This window comes from Passer domesticus, chromosome 35 (genome assembly GCF_036417665.1).
Source record: "Passer domesticus isolate bPasDom1 chromosome 35, bPasDom1.hap1, whole genome shotgun sequence".
In the NCBI taxonomy this organism is placed as follows: Eukaryota; Metazoa; Chordata; class Aves; order Passeriformes; family Passeridae; genus Passer; species Passer domesticus.
The window spans coordinates 352,909-377,307 of record NC_087508.1 but is presented as its reverse complement, the minus strand read 5'-3'; the positions used below and the strand labels follow the sequence as shown (position 1 = coordinate 377,307).

Genomic DNA, 24,399 nt, shown 5'->3' with positions numbered 1-24,399 from the left:
AGTGCAGGGTGCCTAGATTGTATGGGTGGTTTTTCCCCATATTCACCATCCTTTTTCTCTCCCCTTTCCTACCCTTTTCCCCTCACTTCTTTCTTTTTTCCTTCACATTTTCTGTGTTTTCTCATGCTCTTTTCCCCTCACATTTCCCTCTTTGTTCCCCTCACATTTCCTGCCCTTTTCCCCCCTCACGTTTTTCTCTCTCTTCCCCCCACATTTCCCCCTTTTCCCTTCACATTTCATGCCCTTTTCCTCTCACATTTCCCTCCTTCTCCCCACATTTTCCCCCTTTTCCTCTCACATTTTTCCTCCCTTTTCCCCTCACACTTCTCGCTCTCCTCTCCTCACAATTCCCACCCTTTTTCTCCTCGCATTTCTCTCCTTTTCACGATTCCTGCCCTTTTTCCCCTCACAATTCCCACCCTTTTCTCCCCTCATGATTCCCACCCTTTCCCCCCTTCACATTTCCCTCCCTTTTCCCCTCACATTTCCCCCCTCTTTTCCCCTCACGATTCCCGCCTTTTTCTCCCTTCATATTTCTTTCTCTTCTCCCCTCACATTTTCCCCCCGTTTTCCCCTCACATTTCCGGCCCTTTTCCCCTCACAGTTCTCTCTTTTCCCCTCACGATTCCCGCCCTTTTGTCCCTTCATATTTCTCTCTCTTCTCCCCTCACATTTTCCCCACTTTTCCCCTCACATTTCTCTCTCTTCTCCCCTCACAATTCCACGCTTTTCTTCCCTCATGATTCCCGCCCTTTTTCCCCCTCACATTTCTCTCCATTCTCCCCTCACAATTCCTGCCCTTTTTCTCCTCACATTTCTTTCCTCCTTTTCACGATTCCCAGCCTTTTCTCCCCTCACAATTCCCTCTTTCTCCCTTCATATTTCTTCTCCCCTCACATTTCCCTCTCTTTTCCCCTCACATTTCCTGCCCTTTTCCCCCTCACAGTTGTCTCTCCTCCCCTCACAATTCCCACCCTTTCCCCCCTCACATTTCTCTCTCTTTTCCCTTCACATTTCCCCCCCGTTTTCCCCTCACATTTTCCCCACTTTTCCCTTCACATTTCTCGCTCTTCTCCCCTCATGATTTTCACCCTTTTCCCCTCACATTTCCCCCCCTTTTCCCCTCTCATTTCTCTCTCTTCTCCCCTCACAATTCCTGCCCTTTTTCTCCTCACATTTCTCTCCTCCTTTTCACGTTTCCCGCCCTTTTCTCCCCTCGCGATTCCCGCCTTTTTCTCCCTTCATATTTCTCTCTCTTCTCCCCTCACATTTTCCTCCCTTTTCCCCTCACATTTCTCTCTCTTCTCCCCTCATGTTTCCCGCCCTTTTCCCCCTCACATTTTCCCCCCTTTTCCCCTCACACTTCTCTCTCTTCTCCCCTCACAATTCCTGCCCTTTTTCTCCTCACATTTCTCTCCTCCTTTTCATGATTCCCGCCCATTTCTCCCCTCACAATTCCTGCTCTTTTCTCCCCTCACAATTCCCGCCCTTTTCTCCCCTCACAATTCCTGCTCTTTTCTCCCCTCACAATTCCCGCCCTTTTCTCCCCTCATGATTCCCGCCCTTTTCCCCCCTCACATTTCTTTCTCTTCTCCCCTCATGTTTCTCTCTCTTTCCCCCTCACATTTCTCTCTTCTCCCCTCACAATTCCCACCCTTTCCCCCCTCACATTTCTCTCTCTTCTCCCCTCACAATTCCCGCCCTTTTTCTCCTCATATTTCTCTCCTCCTTTTCACAATTCCCCGCCCTTTTCTCCCCTCACAATTCCCGCCCTTTTCTCCCCTCATGATTCCCGCCCTTTTCCCCCCTCACATTTCTTTCTCTTCTCCCCTCATGTTTCTCTCTTTCCCCTCACATTTCTCTCTTCTCCCCTCACAATTCCCACCCTTTCCCCCCTCACATTTCTCTCTCTTCTCCCCTCACATTTCCCCCCCCTTTTTCCCCTCACATTTCCTGCCCTTTTTCCCCTCATGATTCCCGCCCTTTCCCCCTCACATTTCTCTCCATTCTCCCTTCACATTTCTCTCCATTCTCCCCTCACATTTCTCTCTTTCCCCCTCACATTTTCTCCCTTTTCCCCTCACCTTCCCCACCCATTTTCCCTTCAAGTTTCCCGAACTGGAGCAGGAACAGCTTTATTATTGAGGTCGGTGTTGGAGAGGCAGCTGGGGGCAGTTATGGGGGGCAATTACAGGGCAGTTATGGGGCAATTACAGGGCAATTATGGACAGAGACAGGACACTCGTGGGTCAGAAATGGACATAGGACAGGACGACATCACCCTCGATCTCCAGCACGTCCACGTGGGGCCCGGCTGGCACCCGGTGGTGAAATCGAAGAGCCGCTGCCCTCGACGAACACCTTGAAGCGATGGTTCCCGCAGCGGATCGACAGCTGGAGGGACAACGGGGTGGGGGTGTCACCTCAGAGACCCCCACAATCACCCCAGAGACCCCAGAAACCCCAAAATCACCCCAGAGACCCCAAAAATCACCACAGAGACCCTCCAGAAACCCCCAGAATCACATCAGAGACCCCCAAACTCACCCAGAGACCCCCGAAACACCCAGAGCCACTCCAGAGACCCCCAAAATCACCCAGAGACCCCAGAATCACCCCAGAAACCCCCAGAACCACCCAGAGACCCCCAAATCACCCCAGAGACCCCCAGAAACCCCCAAAATCACCCCAGAAACCCCCAGAATCACCCCAGAGACCCCCAAACTCGCCCCAGAGACACCCCAAATCACCCCATAAACCCACGGAGTCACCCCAAGGACCCCCAAAATCACCCCAGAGACCCCCAGAGTACCCCAAAGTCACCCCAGAGACCCCCAAAGTCACCCCAAGGGCCCTCAAAATCACCCCAGAGACCCACAGAGTACTCCAAAGTCACCCCAGACACCCCCAAAGTCACCCCAGAGACCCACAGAGGACCCCAAAGTCACCCCAGAGACCCCAAAGTCACCCCAAGGGCCCTCGAAATTACCCCAGAGTCCCTCAAAGTCACCCCGGAGACCCCAAAGTCACTCCAGAGCTACTCCCCAGATCCCAAATCCCACCCTGTGCCCCACTCCAGGACCCCAAAACTCTTCTGAGGACCCCAAATCCCACCCTGCTCCCCTCCAACCCCCTCTGAGGACCCCAAACCCCACCATGCTCCCCTCCCCCAGCACCCCCAAACCCCCTCTGAAGACCCCAAATCCCCCCCCTGCTCCCCTCCCAACCCCTTCTGAAGACCCCAAACCCCACCCTGCTCCCCTCCCCAGCCCATTTGAGGACCCCAAACCCCCTCTGAGGACCCCAAATCCCCCCCTGCTCCCCTCCCAACCCCTTCTGAAGACCCCAAACCCCACCCTGCTCCCCTCCCCAGCACCCCAAACCCCCTCTGAGGACCCCAAACCCCACCCTGCGCCCTTCCCCAGCACCCCAAACCTCCTCCAACCCCCTCTGAGGACCCCAAATCCCACCCTGCTCCCCTCCCAACCCCCTCTGAAGACCCCAAACCCCCTTCCACCCCTTCTCAACCCCCTCTGAGGACCCCAAAACCCCCTCTGAGGGCCCCAAACCCCTTCTGAGGACCCCAAACCCCACCCTGCTCCCCTCCCAACCCCCTCTGAGGACCCCAAACCCCACCCTGCTCCCCTCCCAACCCCCCTCTGAGGACCCCAAACCCCACCATGCTCCCCTCTGAGGACCCCAAATCCCTTTCTGAGGCCAACCTCGAGGCCCCAAACCCCACCCTGCTCCCCTCTGAGGACCCCAAACCCCTTCTGAGGACCCCAAACCCCACCCTGCTCCCCTCTGAGGACCCCAAACCCCCCTCTGAGGACCCCCAAACCCCTTCTGAGGACCCCAAACCCCACCCTGCTCCCCTCTGAGGACCCCAAACCCCCTCTGAGGACCCCAAACCCCTTCTGAGGACCCCAAACCCCACCCTGCTCCCCTCTGAGGACCCCAAACCCCCTCTGAGGACCCCAAACCCCACCCCTGCTCCCCTCCCCCGGACCCCAGGCCCCCCCGAGCCCCCTCCCCGCTCACGTCGAAGTAAGCGGCCCGCGCTGGAAGGGGCTGCAGCAGGAGATGTCGCGCTCCTCGTGCCCCCAGCTGCCCCCCAGGAAGGAGTTCCTGACCACGGCGTCGCCCTCGTCCATCCTGGGGTTCAGGTGCAGCACCCACGTCCCCCCCCGGGGCCCGCGCGCAGGTTGATGTGGAACCTGGGGAGGGGGGATTTGGGGTGTTTGGGGGGGAGTTTGGGGGGTTTGAGGGGGAGTTTGGGGGGTTTGAGGGGGAGTTTGGGGGGTTTGAGAGGATTTCATGGGGTTTGGTGGGAATTTGGAGTGTTTGGGGGGGATTTTGGGGGTTTTGAGGGGGAGTTTGGGGTGTTTGAGGGGGAGTTTGGGGCGTTTGAGAGGGAGTTTGGGGGGGTTTGAGGGGGGAGTTTGGGGGGTTCGTGAGGATTTCATGGGGTTTAGGGGGGATTTTGGGGTGTTTGGGGCAGATTTTGGGGGGGTTTGATGGGGAGTTCGGGGGTTTTGAGGGGGAGTTTGGGGGGGTTTGAGAGGGAGTTTGGGGGGGTTCGTGAGGATTTCATGGGGGTTTAGGGGGGATTTTGGGGTATTTGAGGAGGAGTTTGGGGGATTTGAGGGGGAGTTTGGGGTGTTTGAGGGGGAGTTTGGGGGGTTGAGGGGGATTTTGGGGTGTTTGAGGCAGATTTTGGGGGTGTTTGTGGGGGGATTTGGGGGTGTGTTGGGGGGGATTTTGGGGGGGGTTGTGAGGGATTTCATGGGTTTAGAGGGGATTTTGGGTGTTTGGTGGGGGATTTTGGGGTGTTTGGGGCAGATTTTGGGGTGTCTGGGGGGGATTTTGGGGTGTTTGGGGGTCCTGGGATGGTGATGGGGAATTTGGGGGTGTTGGGGGGGGGGATTTTGGGGGTCCTGGGGTGATAACAGCGGTATTTGGGGGTGGGATTTGGGGTCAGGGCAGCACAAAGATGGGGGCTTGGGAAGGATTTTGGGGTCCTGGGGTGAATTTTGGGAGTTTGGGGGTCCTGGGAGGGGCCACAGGGCAGTTTGGGGACACGGGCAGGTTTGGGGGATTTTGGGGAGGGGTCTTCGGGGGTCCCCGGTACCTGTTGGCGTGGTGGGGGACAAAGCCCTTGATGATGACGGTTTTTTTTGGGGGACCAGCCCCCCCGGGATGGTGGCGATGAAGGGGACGGGCTGGGGGGGGGGGGCACAAACGGGGGGGCTCAGAGGGGGCAGAAACCCCCCAGGACCCCCCCCCCCAAATCCCATCAACTGCCCCCGAGCCCCCCAGGAACCCAAAGCCCACCCTCAGAGCCCCCCAAAATCCCCCTGACCCTCTCAAAATCCCCTGAGACCCCAAATCCCCCTTGAAGCACCCCAAAACCCCCTGGACCCCCAAAACTCCCAAGAACCCCCCTGGAACCCCCAAAACTCCCCTTAAGCCACCTCAAACCCCCCCAAATCCCTCCTTGAGCCACCCCAAAACCCCCAGGGACCCCCAAATCCCCCCTTAAGTCACCCCAAAACCCCAAATCCCCCCTTGAGCCACCCCTAAACCCCCCGGGACCCCGTTAAGCCACCCCAAAACCCCTCTGGACCCCCAAATCCCCCTTAAGTCACCCCCAAAACCCCCAAATCCCCCTTGAGCACCCCAAAACCCCCAGGACCCCGTTAAGCCACCCCAAAACCCCCTCTGGACCCCCAAATCCCCCCTTAAGTCACCCCAAAACCCTCCAGGACCCCCAAATCCCCCCCTTGAGCCACCCAAAACCCCAAAATCCTCCCTTAAGCCACCCCAAAACCCCCCAGGACCCCCAACTCCCCCCTTGAGCCACCCAAAACCCCTCGGGACCCCCCTTAAGTCACCCCAAAACCCCCAAAATCTCCCCTTGAGCCACCCCAAAACCCCCTGGGACCCCCAAAACCCCCCTTAAACCACCCCAAAACCCCCAAATCCCCCCGGAACACCCAAATTTCCCCCTTAAGTCACCCCAAAACCCCTCTGAACCCCCAAACCCCCCTTGAGCGACCCCAAAATCCCTCTGAACCCCCAAATCCCCCCTTAAGCCACCCCCAAAACCCACCTGGACCTCCAAATCCCCCCTGGACCCCCAAATCCCCCCCTTAAGTCAACCCAAAACCCCCTCTGGACCCCCTTAGGTCACCCCAAAACCCCTCTGGACCCCCCAAATCCCCCCTTGAGCCACCCCAAAACCCCCGGGACCCCCCAAACCCCCCTTGAGCGACCCCAAAATCCCTCTGAACCCCCAAATCCCCCCTTAAGCCACCCCAAAACCCACCTGGACCTCCAAATCCCCCCTGGGACCCCCCAAATCCCCCCCTTAAGTCACCCCAAAACCCCTCTGGACCCCCTTAGGTCACCCCAAAACCCCTCTGGACCCCCCAAATCCCCCCTTGAGCCACCCCAAAATCCCCAAATCCCCCCTCTGAGCCACCCCAAAATCCCCCCGGGACCCCAAACGCCCCCAGACTCACCGGGTGGAGGTTGGGGGGCTGCCCCATCACCTGTGGGGTACAGTGGGGGGTCAGTGGGGGGGAGGGGGCGCACCTGGGGGGACCCCCCGATGGGGGAGGGGTGGGGTTTTTGGGGGGACCCCCTCCCCACTTACCGGCAGGTTACAGTCGGGGTAGATGGGGGTGACCTGGGGGGCGTCCTGCAGGGGGGGGGGGACAGAGGTCAGGGGACCCCAAAATCACCTGGGGACCCCCAAATCCACCTGGGGACCCCCAAATGCAGCTGGGAATCCCCAAAATCCATCTGGGGACCCTCAAAATCCACCTGGGGACCCCAAAATGCACCTGGGGATCCCCCAAATACACCTGAGGACCCCAAAATGCACCTGGGGATTCAAAAATTCACCTGGGGATCCCCAGAATCCACTTGGGACCCCCCCCAAAATCCACCTGGGGATCCCCAAAATCCACCTGGGGACCCCCAAATCTATCTGGGGACCCCAAAATGCACCTGGGGACCCCTCAAACCCTACCTGGGGACCCTCAAAATCCACCTGGGGACCCCAAATCACCCGGGATTCAAAAATTCACCTGGGGGACCCCCAAAATTCACCTGGGGATCCCCAGAATCCACTTGGGACCCCCCAAAATCCACCCGGGGACCCCAAAATTCACCCGAGGACCCTAAAAATCCATCTGGGACCCTCAAAATCCACCTGGGGACCCCCCAAATCCACCTGGGGACCCCAAAATACATTTGGGGGACCCTCAAATCCACCTGGGGATTCCAAATTCCACCTGGGGACCCCTCAAACCCCACCTGGGGACCCCCCCAAAATTCACCTGGGGACCCCCAGAATCACCTGGGGACCCCAAAATCCACCTGGGGACCCCAAAATGCACCTGGGGATCCCCAAAATCTACCCTGGGGACCCCTCAAACCCCACCTGGAGACCCCACAGAATTCACCTGAGGACCCTCAAAATTCATCTGGGGACCCCAAAATCCACCTGGGGATCCCCAAATGCACCCGGGGACCCCCAAAAATCACCTGGGGACCCCAAAATTCACCCGAGGACCCTAAAAATCCATCTGGGGACCCCTCAAAATCCACCTGGGGACCCCCAAATACACCTGGGGACCCCTCAAACCCACCTGGGGACCCTCAAAATTCATCTGGGACCCCCCCCAAACCCACCTGAGGACCCCTCAAACCCACCTGGGGACCCCCCAAACCCACCTGGCCCCCCCCAGCCCCCCCAGACTCACCGGGACGCACGGGGGGAACGCGCCCTGCGGGGGGAGAGGGGGTGTCAGAGGGGTTTTGGGGTGCGGGGGGGGATTTTGGGGTGCAGGGGTGGAATTTTGGGGTCTGAGGGTGGAATTTTGGGGTCCAGGGGTGGAATTTTGGGGTCCAGAGGTGGGGTTTGGGGTCTGGGGATGGAATTTTGGGGTACAGGGGTGGGATTTTGGGGTCCGGAGTGGAATTTTGGGGTCTGAGGGTGCAATTTTGGGGTACAGGGGTGGGGTTTGGGATCCGGGGGTGGGATTTTGGGGACCGGGGGTGGAATTTTGGGGTACAGGGGTGGAATTTTGGGGTCTGAGGGTGGAATTTTGGGGTCCGGAGTGGAAATTTGGGGTCTGGGAATGGAATTTTGGGGTACAGGGGTGGGATTTTGGGGTCCGGAGTGGAATTTTGGGGTCCAGGGTTGGAATTTTGGGGTCCAGGGTTGGAATTTTGGGGTCCGGGAGTGGGTTTTGGGTTGCAGGAATGGAATTTTGGGGTGCAGAAGCAAAATTATGGAGTCTGGGGGGTGGAATTTTAGGGTGCAGGGGTGGAATTTTGGGGTCTGAGATGGAATTTTGGGGTCCAGAAGTGGAGATTGGGGTCCGGGGGATGGAATTTTGGGGTCCGGGGTGGTTTTGGGGCACAGAGCTGGTTTTGGGGTGGATTTTTCGGGGTTCAGGGTGATTTTAGGGTGCGGTTTTTGGGGTTCAGGCTGTTTTTGGGGTCTCACCGTGCCCCCCAGCACCGAGGCCGAGTGCAGCTCCAGGTAAGGAAAGTTCCAGGTGCGTTTTGGGGGCACAGGGCCGGTTCTAGGGGCGGTTTTTGGGGTTTGGGGTTGTTTTTGGGGTGGATTTTTCGGGGTTCAGGGTGATTTTAGGGTGCCGTTTTTGGGGTGCAGGCTGTTTTGGGGTCTCACCGTGCCCCCCAGCACCGAGGCCGAGTGCAGCTCCAGGTAAGGAAAGTTCCAGGTGCGTTTTGGGGGCACAGGGCCGGTTTTAGGGGCGGTTTTGGGGCACAGGGCCGGTTTTGGGGTGGATTTTTCGGGGTTCAGGGTGATTTTAGGGTGCCGTTTTTGGGGTGCAGGCTGTTTTTGGGGTCTCACCGTGCCCCCCAGCACCGAGGCCGAGTGCAGCTCCAGGTCCCCGTCCACGTTGACGGCCGTCACCTGCTCCGGGGGCAGCCGGTGCGGGAACTCCTCGTAGAAGGTGCCGTTCACCAGGATCTGGGGGGGCAGAGCGTCGGGGACCCCGAAATAGCCCCGGGACACCCCAAAATACCCCGGGACACCCTCAGGAACCCCAAAAATAGCCCCGGGACACCCCAAAATACACCCGGGACACCCCAAAATACACCCCAAATACAACCAGGACACCCCAGAATAGCCCCGGGACACCCCAAAATACCCCCGGACACCCTCAGGAACCCCAAAATAGCCCCGGGACACCCCAAAATACCCCGGGACACCCCCAGGAACCCCAAAATAGCCCCGGGACACCCCGAAACACACCCGGGGCACCCCAAAATAGCCCCGGACACCCCAAAATACACCCGGGACACCCCAAAATACCCCGGGACACACCCTCAGGAACCCCAAAATACCCCGGGACACCCCGAAATACACCCGGGACACCCCAAAATACACCCCAAATACAACCAGGACACCCCAGAATAGCCCCGGCACACCCCCAAAACACACCCGGGATACCCCAAAAATACACCCGGGACACAAAAACACAGCCGGGACACCCCAAAAATACCCCCGGACACCCCAAAAATACACCTGGGACACCAAAACACACCCGGGACACCCCAACACCCCCATGACCCCCCATACCACCCACCCCCCGACACCCCATTACCCCCAATCGACCCCCCAGGAACCTCCAAAATAGCCCCGACATCCCCAGAACCCAAAACACCCCGGACACCCACATACCCCGACACCTACACCCCAAAATAGCCCAGGACACCCCGAAATACACCCGGGCACCCCAAAAATATCCCCGGAACACAAAAACACAGCCGACACCCAACCCCTGGGACACCCCAAAATACCCCTGACCCCAAAATACACCCCAAATACACCCCCAGACCCCCAAACACACCCTGGACCCCACCATACCCCTGGGACCCCAATCCCCTCCATAAGGACCCCAAATCCCACCCCCAAGGACCCCCCAGCCCCCTCCCCGTACCCGGTAGCCCTCGGGGGTGACGCTGATGACCATCCCATCCCCCAAATCCCCCCCTAAAGACCCCAAATCCCCCATAAGGACCCCAAATCCCCCCCAGGGACCCCCCTAAACGCCCCCCAGGACCCCCCAGCCCCCTCCCCGTACCCGGTAGCCCTCGGGGGTGACGCTGATGACCATCTCGAAGGGTCCCCCCGGGCACAGGGGGTGCAGGTCCCGCCGCTGCTCGTCCCCCCAGCGCCCCCCCCCTGCGGCTGTTGAGCACCGCGACCCCCGCCCCAAATCGCGGGTTCAGGTGCAGGGCCAGGTCGGAGTCGTCGCCGGGGCTGACCACCAGGTTAACGCGGAACCTGGGGGACACCAATGTCACCTCAGTGCCACCTCGGTGCCACCTCGGTGTCACACGGAGTCACAGTGCCACCTAGGGTCAGCCAGAGTCACCCCGGACCCCCCGGGACCCCCGCCCCAAATCGCGGGTTCAGGTGCAGGGCCAGGTCGGAGTCGTCATTGGGGTCCAGCCAGGTCACTCAGTGTCACCTCAGTGTCACACGGGGTCACACGGGGTCACCCCCAGTGCCCCCAGTATCCCCAGTGTCCTGTCCCCCAGTGCCCCCCAGTGTCCCCAGTCCCTACCCAGTCCCTCCCAGTCTTTCCCCAGTGCCCCCCAGTGTCCCCAGTCCCTCCACCCATCCCCCAGTTCCCCAGTCCCCCCAGTCCCCCCAGTCCCCCCAGTGTCCCCCCAGTCCCCTCCCAGTCCATCCCAGTCCCTCCCAGTGTCCCCCAATCCCTCCCAGTGTCCCCAGTGACCCCCAATCCCTCCCAGTGCCCCCCAGTGTCCCCAGTCCCTCCCAGTCCCTCCCAGTGTCCCCAGTCCCTCCCAGTCCCTCCCAGTGCTCCCAGTGTCCCCAGTGCCCCCCAGTATCCCCAGTGTCCCCAGTCCCCCCCCAGTCCCTCCCAGTGCTCCCAGTGCCCCCAGTGTCCCCAGTGCCCCCAGTATCCCCAGTGCCCCCAGTCCCTCCCAGTGCTCCCAGTGCCCCCAGTCCCTCCCAGTGTCCCCAGTGCCCCCAGTACCAGTCGGGCTGGGGGGCCACCACCCCCTGGATGTACACGGCCATGCCGGGCCAGAGCCCCCCAGTGCCCCCCAGTCCCCCTCCCCAGTGCTCCCAGTGTCCCCAGTGCCCCGCAGTGTCCCCCAGTCCCTCCCAGTGCTCCCAGTGCCCCCAGTACCAGTCGGGCTGGGGGGCCACCACCCCCCTGGATGTACACGGCCATGCCGGGCCAGAGCCCCCCGGGCACGGGGGCCACGTAGGGCAGGGGCTGGGGGGGACGCGGGGGTCAGGGGGTCCCCAAGTGCCACCAGGAGGGGGACAGAGACCCCAGGTGACACCGAGAGGGTGACAGGGACCCCCGACCCCCGGGTTTGGGGTGACAGGGACCCCAAATGTCCCCGAGAGGGGGGACACGGGGGTCAGGGGGTCTCCAAGTGCCACCCACAGGGGGACAGGGACCCCCGACCCCCATTTTGGGGTGACAGGGACCCCCAAATGTCCCCGAGAGGGGGACAGGGACCCCCCCGACCCCCATTTTGGGGTGACAGGGACCCCCAAATGTCCCCGAGAGGGGGACACGGGGGTCAGGGGGGTCCCCAAGTGCCACCAGGAGGGGGACAGGGACCCCCCGACCCCCATTTTTGGGGGAACAGGGACCCCCAAATGTCCCCAAGAGGGGGACAGAGACCCCCCCCGGACCTCTCCCCCCCTGATTTTGGGGTGACAGGGACCCCAAATGTCCCGAGAGGGAGACAGGGACCCCCGACCCCCCATTTTTGGGGGAACAGGGACCCCCAAATGTCCCCGAGATGGTGACAGGGACCCCCCTGCTCCCCCCTCCCCCATTTTTAGGCCGCCCCTCCCCCATTTTTTAAGCTCCCCCTCCCCCATTTTAAGGCTGCCCCTCCCCCGATTCTGGGGCGCCCCTCCCCCATTTTTTATGGTCCCCCCTCCCCCATATTTTAGGCAGCCCCTCCCCCGATTTTGGGGCGCCCATCCCCCATTTTTAGGCTGCCCCTCCCCCATTTTTAGGCTGCCCCTCCCCCATATTTTAGGCAGCCCCTCCCCGATTTCGGGGCGCCCCCTCCCCATTTCGGGGTACCCACCGGGTGGTAGGAGGGCAGGTACCCGGGCGGGGGCACGAAAGCCATGCTGGTGACAGCAGAGGTGGGCAGCACGGGTGGCAGCACGGGTGGCACGGGTGGCACCACGGGTGACACCGGTGACACCCAGGGGTCCCTTTATACCCCTCCCCCCCCGGGCCCCCCCAGTTCCGGCCCCTCCCGGGGCGGGGCGAGGACTTTGACCCCCCCCCCCCGATAAGGGACATTGGGGCACCGGTGACACCTGGCACAGGTGACACCTGGCACAGGTGACACACCTGGCACCGGTGACACCGCCCTGGCACAGGTGACACCGCCCCTGGACTCTGCCCCGGGTGGGGCACAGGGAGGGGACACGACCTTGGGACCCCCCTGGGGACACTCCCAGAGCCTTGGTGGCACTTTGGGGACACTCTCAGCCCCACGGTGGCACCCTGGGGACACTCCCAGCCCCTTGGGGACACTCCCAGAGCCTTGGTGGCACTTTGGGGACACTGCCAACCCCATGGTGGCACTTTGGGGACACCCTTAGAGCCATGGCGGCACCTTGGGGACACTGCCAGAGTGGTGGTGGCACTTTGGGGACATTCCCAACCCCATGGTGGCACCTTGGGGCCACCCCCAATGACAAGCCAAGGAGATCTGGGGACAAAGGAATTTATTGGGGACACTGAGGTGGCCCCAGAGACGGGGAGGGGACATTGGGGACACCAAGGGGACATTGGGGACACCGAAGTGGTTGGGGAAGGGGACCTTGGTGGCACTGGGGTGGCACTGGTGGCACCGGGGGTGACATCAGAGCTTGGGAAAAGGGGACGTTGGTGGCACTTAGGTGACCTTGGTGGCACTGAGGTGACCTCGGTGACATCAGAGCTTGGCGAAGGGCACGTTGGGGGACACTCAGGTGACACTCAGGTGGCACTCAGGTGACATCAGAGCTTGGCGAAGGGCACGTTGGGGACACTCAGGTGACACTCAGGTGACACTCAGGTGACATCAGAGCTTGGCGAAGGGCACGTTGGTGACACTGAGGTGACACTCAGGTGGCACTCAGGTGACATCAGAGCTTGGCGAAGGGCACGTTGGTGACACTGAGGTGACACTCAGGTGACACTCAGGTGACATCAGAGCTTGGCGAAGGGCACGTTGGGGACATTCAGGTGGCACTCAGGTGACATCAGAGCTTGGCGAAGGGCACGTCCTCGGGGCCCTTCTTCTCCAGGGCCGCCTGCACCGACTTGGGGATGTCCTCGGTCTGCAGCATGGCCATGTTCCACGTGGCCTGGGGACATGGGGACAGTGACAGGGACATGGGGACATGGGGACAGTGACAGGGACATGGGGACATGGGGACACAGCAATGTCCTCAGTCTGCAGCATGGCCATGTTCCACGTGGCCTGGGGACATGGGGACATGGGGACACTGGGGACATTGGGGACATTGGGGACATGGGGACATGGGGACATGGGGACATTGGGGACATGGGGACAGTGACAGGGACATGGGGACATTGGGGACATGGGGACACTGGGATGTCCTCGGTCTGCAGCATGGCCATGTTCCACGTGGCCTGGGGACATGGGGACAGTGACAGGGACATGGGGACAGTGACGGGGGACATGGGGACATTGGGGACATTGGGACAGTGACAGGGACATGGGGACATGGGGACACAGCAATGTCCTCAGTCTGCAGCATGGCCATGTTCCACGTGGCCTGGGGACATGGGGACATTGGGGACATGGGGACAGTGACAGGGACATTGGGGACATTGGGGACATGGGGACATTGGGATGTCCTCGGTCTGCAGCATGGCCATGTTCCACGTGGCCTGGGGACACTGGGACAGTGACAGGGACATGGGGACATGGGGACAATGGGGACAGTGACAGGGACATTGGGGACATTGGGGACATTGGGGACATGGGGACACAGGGATGTCCTCGGTCTGCAGCATGGCCATGCTCCACGTGGCCTGGGGACAGTGGGGACAGTGACAGGGACATTGGGGACAGTGACAGGGACATTGGGGACAGGGACCCTGCGGGAGGTGACCCTGATTCTGGGGAGGTGACAATGCTTGGGGTGGCCCTGTCCTGGGGCTGGTGACCCTGTCCAGGGGAGGTGACAGTGTCCTGGGGATGGTGACACTGGGTTTGGGGAGGTGGCCTTGTCCCAGGGGTGGTGACACTGATTCTGGGGAGGTGACACTGGTTTTGGGGAGGTGACAATGCCCGGGGTGGTGCTGTCCTGGGCTGGTGACACTGATTCTGGGGAGGTGAGGGGAGGTGACAGTGTCCTTGGGGGGGTGACACTGATTCTGGGGAGGTGACAATGCCCGGGGTGGCCCTGTCCTGGGGCTGGTGACACTGTCCCAGGGGAGGTGACCCTGATTTTGGGGAGGTGACCCCTGATTTTGGGGAGGTGGCACTGATTTTGGGGAGGTGACAATGCCCGGGGTGGTGCTGTCCTGGGCTGGTGACACTGATTCTGGGGAGGTGACAGTGTCACAGAGGAGGTGACAGTGTCCTTGGGGGGGTGACACTGATTCTGGGGAGGTGACAATGACCGGGGTGGCCCTGTCCTGGGGCTGGTGACCCTGTCCCAGGGGAGGTGACACTGTCCAGGGGAAGTGGCACTGATTTTGGGGAGGTGACACTGTCCAGGGGAGGTGGCACTGATTTTGGGGATGGTGGCACTGGGGGTAGGCGACACTGATTTTAGGGAGGTGGCCCTGTCCTGGGGGAGGTGACACTGATTTTAGGGAGGTGACAATGCCAGGGTGGTGGCCCTGTCCAGGGGAGGTGACAATGCCCCGGGGTGACCCTGCCCCAGAGGAGGTGGCAGTAGTTTTGGGGAGGTGACAATGCCCGGGGTGGCCCTGTCCTGGGGAGGTGACCCTGATTCTGGGGAGGTGGCCCTGTCCTGGGGAGGTGGCCCTGCCCCGGGGTGTCACCCACCACGTGCTGCAGCCCCTCGCTGACCGGCCGCTCGCGGGAGAACACCAGGTTGATCTTGGTGCCCTGCACGGCCACGGGGCTGCGCGCGGCGATGGCCGCGGCCACCTCCAGGGCCACCTGCAGCAGCGTGGCCTTGTCGGGCAGCACCCGGCTGGGGACACAACAGAAAACACACATAAAGTACACAGAAAATACACAGAAAACACACAGAAAATACACCCAGGAACCCCAAATCCAGCCCTTGTCGGGCAGCACCCGGCTGGGGACACAACAGAAAACAACATAAAGTACACAGAAAATACACAGAAAACACACAGAAAATACACCCAGGAACCCCAAAATCCACCCCAAATCCAGCCAGATCCAGCCCCTGTCGGCAGCACCCGGCTGGGGACAGAATGAACAGAAAACACACATAAAGTACACAGAAAATACACAGAAAATACACCCAGGAACCCCAAAATCCACCCCAAATCCAGCCCAAATCCAGCCCTTGTCCGGCAGCACCCGGCTGGGGACACAACAGAAAACACACAGAAAATACACCCAGGAACCCCAAAATCCACCCCAATCCAGCCCAGATCCAGGCCAGATCCAGCCCCTGTCGGGCAGCACCCGGCTGGGGACACAAATGAACAGAAAACACACATAAAGTACACAGAAAATACACAGAAAATACACCCAGGAACTCCAAATCCAGCCCTTGTCCGGCAGCACCCGGCTGGGGACAGAGGAATCACAATGAACCCCAAAACACACAGAAAATATACACAAATCCATCCCAAATATACCCAAATCCACCCCAAATCCAGCCCTTGTCCGGCAGCACCCGGCTGGGGACAGAGGAATCACAATGAACCCCAAAACACACAGAAAATATACACAGGAACCCCAAAACACACAGAAAATACACACAAATCATCCCAAATATACCCAAATCCACCCAAAATCCAGCCCTTGTCGGGCAGCACCCGGCTGGGGACAGAGGAATCACAATGAACCCCAAAACACACAGAAAATATACACAGGAACCCCAAAACACACAGAAAATATACACAAATCCATCCCAAATATACCCAAATCCACCCCAAATCCAGCCCTTGTCCGGCAGCACCCGGCTGGGGACACAAATTAACAGAAAACACACATAAAGTACACAGAAAATACACCCAGGAACCCCAAAATCCACCCCAAATCCAGCCCAGGTCCAGGCCTTGTTGGGCAGCACCCGGCTGGGGACAGAGCAGGGACACAAATGAACCCAAATAAACAGAAAATATACCCAAATCCACCCCAAATATACCCCAAATCCACCCCAAATCCAGTCCTTGTCGGGCAGCACCCGGCTGGGGACAGAGCAGGGACACAAATGAACCCCAAAACACACAGAAAATACATCCAGGAATCCCAAAACACACAGAAAATATACCCAAATCCATCCCAAATATACCCAAATCCACCCCAAATCCAGTCCTTGTCAGGCAGCACCCCTCTGGGGACAGCAGGGACACGGAATGAGCCCCAAAACACACAGAAAACACACACAGGAACCCCAATATACACACAAAATACACATAAAATCCACCCCAAAATCCCCCTCAAATCCATGCAAAATCCACCCCAAACCCATCCAAAAAATCCACCCCAAAATCAACTCCAAATCCCCCTAAAATTCACCCCAAATACTCCAAAACCACACCCCAAAATCCCCCAAAATTCACCCAAATCTATCTAAAATCCCCCTAAAATTCACCAAAAATTCAACAAAACTCCCCCAAAATTCATCAAAAATCCACCCAAATCCTCCTAAAATCCACCCAAAATTCACCCAAATTTACCCAAACCCCCCCAAACCCCCCCGGGCGGGTCCCCACCTGACGAGGCCGCAGCTCAGCGCCTCCGGGGCTCTCATGACGCGGGCGGTGAAAGCCAGCTCGTTCACCAGGCTGGGGACACGGGGACAGCGTTGGGGACAGGGGGACATTGCTGGGGACACGGGGACATGGGGGCATTGGGGACAGTGGGGACATCGTTTGGGACATGGGGACATTGGGGACAGTGGGGACACTATTGGGGACATTGGGGGCATCATTGGGGATACTGGGGACAGTGTTGGGGATGTCATTGAGGACATTGCTGGGGACATTGGGGACATTGGGGGGACATGGGGACATTGGGGATATGGGAACAGTGGGGGGGACACTGGGGACATTGCTGGGGACATCACTGGGGATATGGGGATAGCGGTGGGGACATTGTTGGGGACATCGTTTGGGACATGGGGGACACAGGAACAACATTGGGGACATCATTGGGCATGTCACTGGGGACATTGGGGACATTGGGGACATGGGGACATGGGGACAGCGTTGGGGACATTGGGGGGACACTGGGGACATCACTGGGGACAATGGGGACACTGGGGACATGGGGACAGCGTTTGGGACATCATTGGGGACACGGGAACAACGTTGGGGACATCATTGGGCATGTCACTGGGGACATTGGGGGACAGCGTGGGGACATTGGGGACACGGGGGACATCATTGGGGACAGTGTTGGGGACATGGGGACATTGGGGACAGTGTTAGGGGGACATCATTGGGGACACAGGGACATTAGGGACATGGTGGGGACATGGGACAGCATTGGGGATGGTGTTGGGGACAGCGTTGGGGACATCACTGGGGACAGCGCTGGCCACATTTGGGACAGCACTGGGGACACGGGGACATCATTGGGGGACAGTGGTGGGGAAATTATTGGGGACATCATTGGGGACATTTGGGACAGTGTGGGGGATGTCACTGGGGGCATTGTTGGGGACATGGAGACATCACTGGGGACACAGGGACATTGGGGACACCACTGGGGACACCGGGGGGACATGGGAACAGCGTTGGGGACACAGGGACATTGCTGAGGACAGCGCTGGGGACATAGGGACAGCATTGGGGACATCATTGGGGACACAGAGACAGCGTTGGGGACATTGGAGACAGTGTGGGGACATTGGGGACATCACTGAGGACATTGGGGACATTATTAGGGGACACTTGGGACACGGGGACAGTGTGGGGACACCGGGGGGGTCACAGGGCGCCCCTCACCCACCTCTGGCTCCCCACGATTTTGGGGAGGCGCTGCAGGGTCCCCACGTCGGCCGCCAGCCCCATGTCCACCTCCTGTGGGGACAGACAGACACTGGGGACACTCTGGGGACATTGGGGACACTCTGGGGACATTGGGGACATTCTGGGGGACAATGGGGACACTCTGGGGACACTGAGGGCATTGGGGACACTCTGGGGACACTGGGGGGACACCAGCGGGACATTGGGGACAGTGGGGACATTGGGGTGTCCCAGGGGCTCTGGGGACACTCTGGGGACATTGAGGGATATTGGGGACACTGGGGACATTGGAGGGGACAATGGGGACACTGGGGGGACACTGGGGACACTGAGGGCACTGGGGACAATGGGGACATTGAGGGCATTGGGGACAGTGGGGGATTGGGGACACTGGTGGGACACCGGGGGGGGACACCGGGGTGTTCCAGGGGCTCTGGGGACATTGGGGACATCCCGGGGTCCCCTCGTGTCCCACCTTGACCTGGAAGGAGGCGTCCTGGGAGCAGAAGCGAATGTCACAGGCCGAGATCAGATCCACGCCTGGGGGGGCAGCCTTCGTCACCGTCCTCATCCTCATTGTCATCCTCATTTTCATCCCATCCTCATCGTCATTGTCATCGTCATCGTCACCATCATCGTCATCCTCATCGTCATTGTCACCATCATCACCATCCTCCTCATCATCACCATCCTCATTGTCATCGTCATCCTCATAATCGTCATCATTGTCATTCTCATTGTCATCATCATGACCACCATCCTCATCCTCATTGTCATTGTCATCGTCATTGTTATTGTCATCCCACCCTCATCGTCACCATCCTCATCATCATCCCATCCCTTCTCATCATCACCATCCTCATTGTCGTCGTCGCCATCATCATCCTCATCGTCATCATCATCATTGCCATTGTCATCCCATCCTCATCATCACCATCCTCATCCTCATCCTCATCATCATCCCATCCTCATTGTCACCATCCTCATCATTCCATCCTCATCATCATCATCGTTGTCATTCCATCCTCATCGTCATCCTCATTGTTATCGTCATCATCATCATCATTGTCATCGTCATCACATCGTCATCATCATCATCCTCATCATCACTGTCATCGTCACCATCCTCAGCGTCATCATCATCCCATCCCATTCTCATCATTTTCATCTTCATCGTCCTCATCATCACACAGTCATCATCATCATCATCATCCTCATTGTCATCGTCATCGTCATCCTCTTCATCTTCATCACCCTGTTCCCATTTTATCTCATCCTCATCTTCATCCCAATCCCCATTCCCCCACACCATTGTTCCAAACCCAATCCTGACCCCGACCCCAACCCCAACCCCAATCCCAATCCCAACCCCAACCCCACCCCAAACCCAACCCCAACCCCAACCCCAACCCCAACCCCAATCCCAATCCCAATCCCAACCCCAACCCCACCCCAAACCCAAACCCCGACCCCCAATGCTGACCCTAAACCCCAATCTCAAACCCAACCCCAAACCTCAAAACTAATCCCAACCCCGACCCCAAACCCCAATCCCGACTCCAAACCCCAACCCCAATCCCATCCCAAACCCAAACCCTGACCCCAATGCTGACCCTAAACCCCGATCCCAAACCCAAACCCCAACCCCAATCCCGACCCCAAACCCCAATCCCGACCCCAAACCCCAATCCCACCCCAAACCCGAACCCTGACCCCCATGCTGACCCTAAACCCTGATCCCAAACCCCAAACCCCAACCCCAATCCCGACCCCAATCCCCGGCCCTAAACCCCAATCCCAAACCCCAAACCCGATCCCAACCCCAAACCCCAATCCCAATCCCGACCCCAAACCCGACCCCGAAACCCAATCCCAACCCCAAACCCCAATCCCAATCCCACCCCAAACCCCGACCCCATCCCGGCCCCGCTGCCCTCACCGGCTCCGATGCAGGGCCCGTGCACGGCGGCGATCACAGGTTTGGGGCACTTGCGGGGTTTTTGTGGGGTCAGGGCAGGTTTGTGGGGTCAGGGCAGCTTTTGGGGGTCAGGATGGGTTTATGGGGTCAGGGGGGTTTGGGGCACTGTGGGGGATTTGTGGGGTCAGGGCAGCTTTTGGGGGTCAGGGCGGGTTTGGGGTATTGCAGGCAGATTTGGGGTCAGGGCAGGATTTGGGGTGTCAGGAAGGGTTTGTGGGGTCAGGGCAGGTTTGGGGCACTGCGGGGTTTATTTGGGTCAGAACAGGTTTAGGGTGTCAGGGTGGGTTTTGGGCCAGGGCAGGTTTGTGGGGTCAGGATGGGTTTGGGACATTGTAGGGGGGTTTTTGGGGTCAGCCCAGGTTTGGGGGTACCAGCCTGGGTTTATGGGGTCAGGCCAGGTTTGGGGGTGTCAGGCCGGGTTTAGGGGTGCCAGGCCGGGTTTATGGGGTCAGGCTGGTTTATGGGCTCAGGCCGGGTTTTGGGGTGCCAGCCCAGGTTTGGGGGTACCAGCCCAGGTTTTGGGGTGTCCCGGGGGTCCCTGCCGTGCCCCCCAGTCCGTGCCCACCCTCTCCATGACGGAGAAGCTCTCCTGGAACTCCAGGATGGGCCAGCCCAGGTTTGGGGTGCCAGCCCAGGTTTATGGGGTCAGGCCGGGTTTGGGGTGCCAGCCCAGGTTTTGGGGTGCCAGCCCAGGTTTGGGGGTGTCCCGGGGGTCCGTGCCCACCCTCTCCATGACGGAGAAGCTCTCCTGGAACTCCAGGATGCGCCGGCGCAGCGCCCATGCCCGGCGCGCCGCGTCCTCCTGGGGCAGCTGGGCCAGCAGCGAGCCCAGGTCTGACAGGTCGATGCCTGGGGGGGGCACAGGGGGGTCAGGGGGGGCTTGGGGACCCCCGGGACCCCCCAGGATCCCCCTCAAAACCCCCTGAGACCCCCAGGATCTCCTCAAAACCCCCTGGGATCCCCAGGACCACCCCAAAACCCCCCAGGACCCCCAGGGTCAGACAGGTCGATCCCTGGGGGCACAGGGGGGGTCTCAGGGGTTTGGGGACCCCCCTGGACCTCCTCAGGTCCCCCCTGGACCCCCCCCGAACCCCACCCCGGACCCCCCGGACCCCCCGACCCCGCCCCACCGGCGGTGAAGGCGCTGCCGGCCCCGGAGATGACGACGGCGCGGCACGAGGGATCCTCGGAGATGTCCTGGAAGCACTGCACCAGCTCCCTGCACCAGTACGGACCAGTAAGGACCAGTACAGACCAGTACAGACCAGTACAGACCAGTACAGACCAGTACAGACCAGTATGAACCAGTACGAACCAGTACAGACCAGTACAGAGCAGTGACACCAGCGTGCACCAGCTCCCTGAACCAGTACGGACCAGTAAGGACCAGTACAGACCAGTACAGACCAGTACAGAGCAGTGACACCAGCGTGCACCAGCTCCCTGCACCAGTACAGACCAGTACACACCAGTCCTCCCAGCCCCCTCCCAGTCCCCCCAGTTTGTCCCAGTCTGTCCCAGTCCCCCCCAGTCCATCCCAGTCCCTCCCAGTCCCCCCCAGTCCATCCCAGTCCCTCCCAGTCCCCCCAGCCCCATCCCAGTCCCTCCAGTCCATCCCAGTTCCATCCCAGTCCATCCCAGTCCCCCCCAGCCCTGTCCCAGTCCGTCCCAGTTCCATCCCAGTCCCTCCCAGTGCCCCCCAGCCGTGTCCCAGCCCCATCCCAGTCATTCCCAGTCCGTCCCAGTTCCATCCCAGTCCATCCCAGTCCCCCCCAGTCCCTCCCAGTCCCCCCCAGCCGTGTCCCAGTGCCCCCCAGCCGTGTCCCAGTCCCCCCAGTCCCCCCCAGTCCATCCCAGTCCCCCCCAGCCGTGTCCCAGTCCCTCCCAGTCCCCCCCAGTCCGTCCCAGTCCCCCCCAGTCCGTCCCAGTTCCATCCAGTCCGTCCCAGCCCCATCCCAGTGTGTCCCAGTCCCCCCCAGTCCGTCCCAGTCCGTCCCAGTACCCTCCAGCAGCGCAGGTCGATGGCGTTGCGCTTGCCGGGCCGGTGCAGCTGCAGGTGCAGCACGTGCGGGCCGCTCGCGCCGCAGCCGCAGCGTCTGCAGCTCCCGGGGGGGGGACATCGGGGGCTCCGCTGTCACCGGGGGTGTCACCGAGGCCACCGAGCGGGACTGGGGCACTGGGATGGCACTGGGACGCACTGGGATGGGAACAGAGACACTGGGATTGAACTGGGAGGGACTGGGATGGACTGGGAGCACTGGGGTGCAGCGTCTGCAGCTCCCGGGGGGGGACATCGGGGACTCCGCTGTCACCGGGGGGGACACCGAGGCCACCGAGCGGGACACGGGCACTGGGACACGGCTGGGACACACTGGGGTGGAAATGGGGACACTGGGATGGACTGGGAGGGACTGGGATGGAGTAAAGGGACACTGGGGGCACTGGGGGCGCAGCTCCTGAAGGGACACTGGGGGGGACATCGGGGGTGTCACTGAGGTCACCCAGTGGGACTGGGGCACTGGGACGGCACTGGGACGCACTGGGATGGGAACAGGATTGAACTGGGATGGACTGGGAGCACTGTAAAGGGACACTGGGGGCACTGGGAGCACTGGGGTGCAGCGTCTGCAGCTCCCGGGGGGGGGACATCGGGGACTCCGCTGTCACCGGGGGGGACATCGCTGTCACCGAGGCCACCGAGCGGGACTGGGACACCGGGATGGCACTGGGACGCACTGGGAGGGAAATGGGGACACTGGGATGGACTGGATGGACTGGGATGGGAATGGGGGCACTGGGGTGCAGCGTCTGCAGCTCCCGGGGGGGGACACGGGGGACTCCGCTGTCACCGGGGGTGTCACCGCTGTCACCGAGGTCACCGAGCGGGGACACGGGCACCGGGATGGCACTGGGATGCACTGGGATGGGAACAGAGACACTGGGATGGACTGGGGGCACTGGGATTGAACTGGGAGGCAATGGGATTGAACTGGGGGCACTGGGAGGGACTGGGAGGGACTGGGATGGAGTAAAGGGACACTGGGGGCACTGGGGTGCAGCTCCTGAAGGGACACTGGGGGGGACATCGGGGGGGACTCCAGTGTCACCGAGGTCACCGAGCGGGACGGGGGCACTGGGACACGGCTGGGACACACTGGGATGGGAACAGAGACACTGGGATGGACTGGGAGGGGACTGGGATGGGAATGGGAGCACTGGGGGGGCACTGGGAGCACTGGGGATACTGGGATTGAACTGGGAGGGACTGGGGACACTGGGGGGGGCACTGGGGAGGCACCGTCAATGTCACTGATGCCACCGGAAGGGACAGGGACACTGGGACAGCACTGGGACAGACTGGGACTGAACTGGGATGGACTGGGACTGAACTGGGAGGCACTGGGGGCACTGGGGGTGGCACTGATGTCACCGATGTCACCGAGCGGGCACTGGGGACACGACTGGGGGCACTGGGAGGGACTGGGATGGGAACTGGGACCCACTGGGGACGACTGGGAACGACTGGGGACGAACTGGGACAAACTGGGAACTGACGGGACGAACTGGGACAAACTGGGAACAAACCGGGGACAAACTGGGACCGACTGGGGACAAACTGGGACAGACTGGGGACAGACTGGGACAGACTGGGACAGACTGGGGGGGTCGCGGGGGTCACGTGGCCCTGGCGGGGTCGCCCCTCCCCCACTCACGCAGCCCGCAGCAGCCGCGCCGCCATCGGCTCCGCTCTCCGCCAGGGGGCGCCGCGCGCTTCCGGCCCCGCGGCCAATGGCAGCACAGCGCGGCGCCACGCCCCCTGGCAGAGAGGAAGTGACGCAATAACGAGGCGGAAGTGGGGCGGGATTCGCCCTAACGAGGCGGAAGTGACGCGCGGCGAGGCGGAAGTGGGGGTGGAGGACAAACTTGTGCAGAAAGTTCTGGAATTTCACCCAAAATGCCGCCGAGCCCTCCGTGAACCCCCAAATCCTCCCGGGGTCCCCCCAAAAAAACCCAAAAACCCCAAAATTGTCACAAAAATTCCAAATCCTCCAAAATTTCCCAAAATCTCCAGAATTCCACCCAAAACTGTCCCAAAAAACCTGAATTTCCCCAAAACCCCCCTCAAAATCTTCCCAAAAAATCCCAAATCCCCCAAAATCTCTCAAATTCTCCCCAAAATCTGGAACCTCC

At 60.4% G+C, this 24,399-nt stretch overlaps 2 protein-coding genes across 2 annotated transcripts; both read right to left on the bottom strand.

The window, feature by feature from the left end:
• Positions 1–2,119: 2,119 nt before the first annotated feature.
• Positions 2,120–12,248, bottom strand: LGALS4 (galectin 4). Its single transcript, XM_064402210.1, is given in 16 exon segments — positions 2,120–2,343; positions 2,345–2,394; positions 4,042–4,053; positions 4,056–4,187; positions 4,190–4,217; positions 5,132–5,181; positions 5,184–5,222; positions 6,525–6,554; positions 6,659–6,703; positions 7,773–7,796; positions 8,894–9,013; positions 10,131–10,229; positions 10,231–10,333; positions 11,055–11,086; positions 11,244–11,300; positions 12,139–12,248. Coding segments are annotated over 16 exon segments (960 nt in total). The 5' UTR covers positions 12,184–12,248; the 3' UTR covers positions 2,120–2,249.
• A 528-nt stretch (positions 12,249–12,776) lies between these two features.
• Positions 12,777–23,947, bottom strand: ECH1 (enoyl-CoA hydratase 1). The gene is made up of 11 exons (XM_064402144.1): positions 23,922–23,947; positions 23,712–23,781; positions 22,214–22,339; positions 21,339–21,429; positions 20,933–21,057; positions 20,170–20,218; positions 18,706–18,770; positions 18,211–18,281; positions 16,971–17,042; positions 15,097–15,247; positions 12,777–13,417 (listed from the first exon to the last, which is right to left on the bottom strand). Exons 1-11 carry the CDS (start codon positions 23,945–23,947, stop codon positions 13,313–13,315), a joined length of 951 nt encoding a protein of 316 aa, XP_064258214.1. The 3' UTR covers positions 12,777–13,312.
• Between the last annotated feature and the right edge of the window lie 452 nt (positions 23,948–24,399).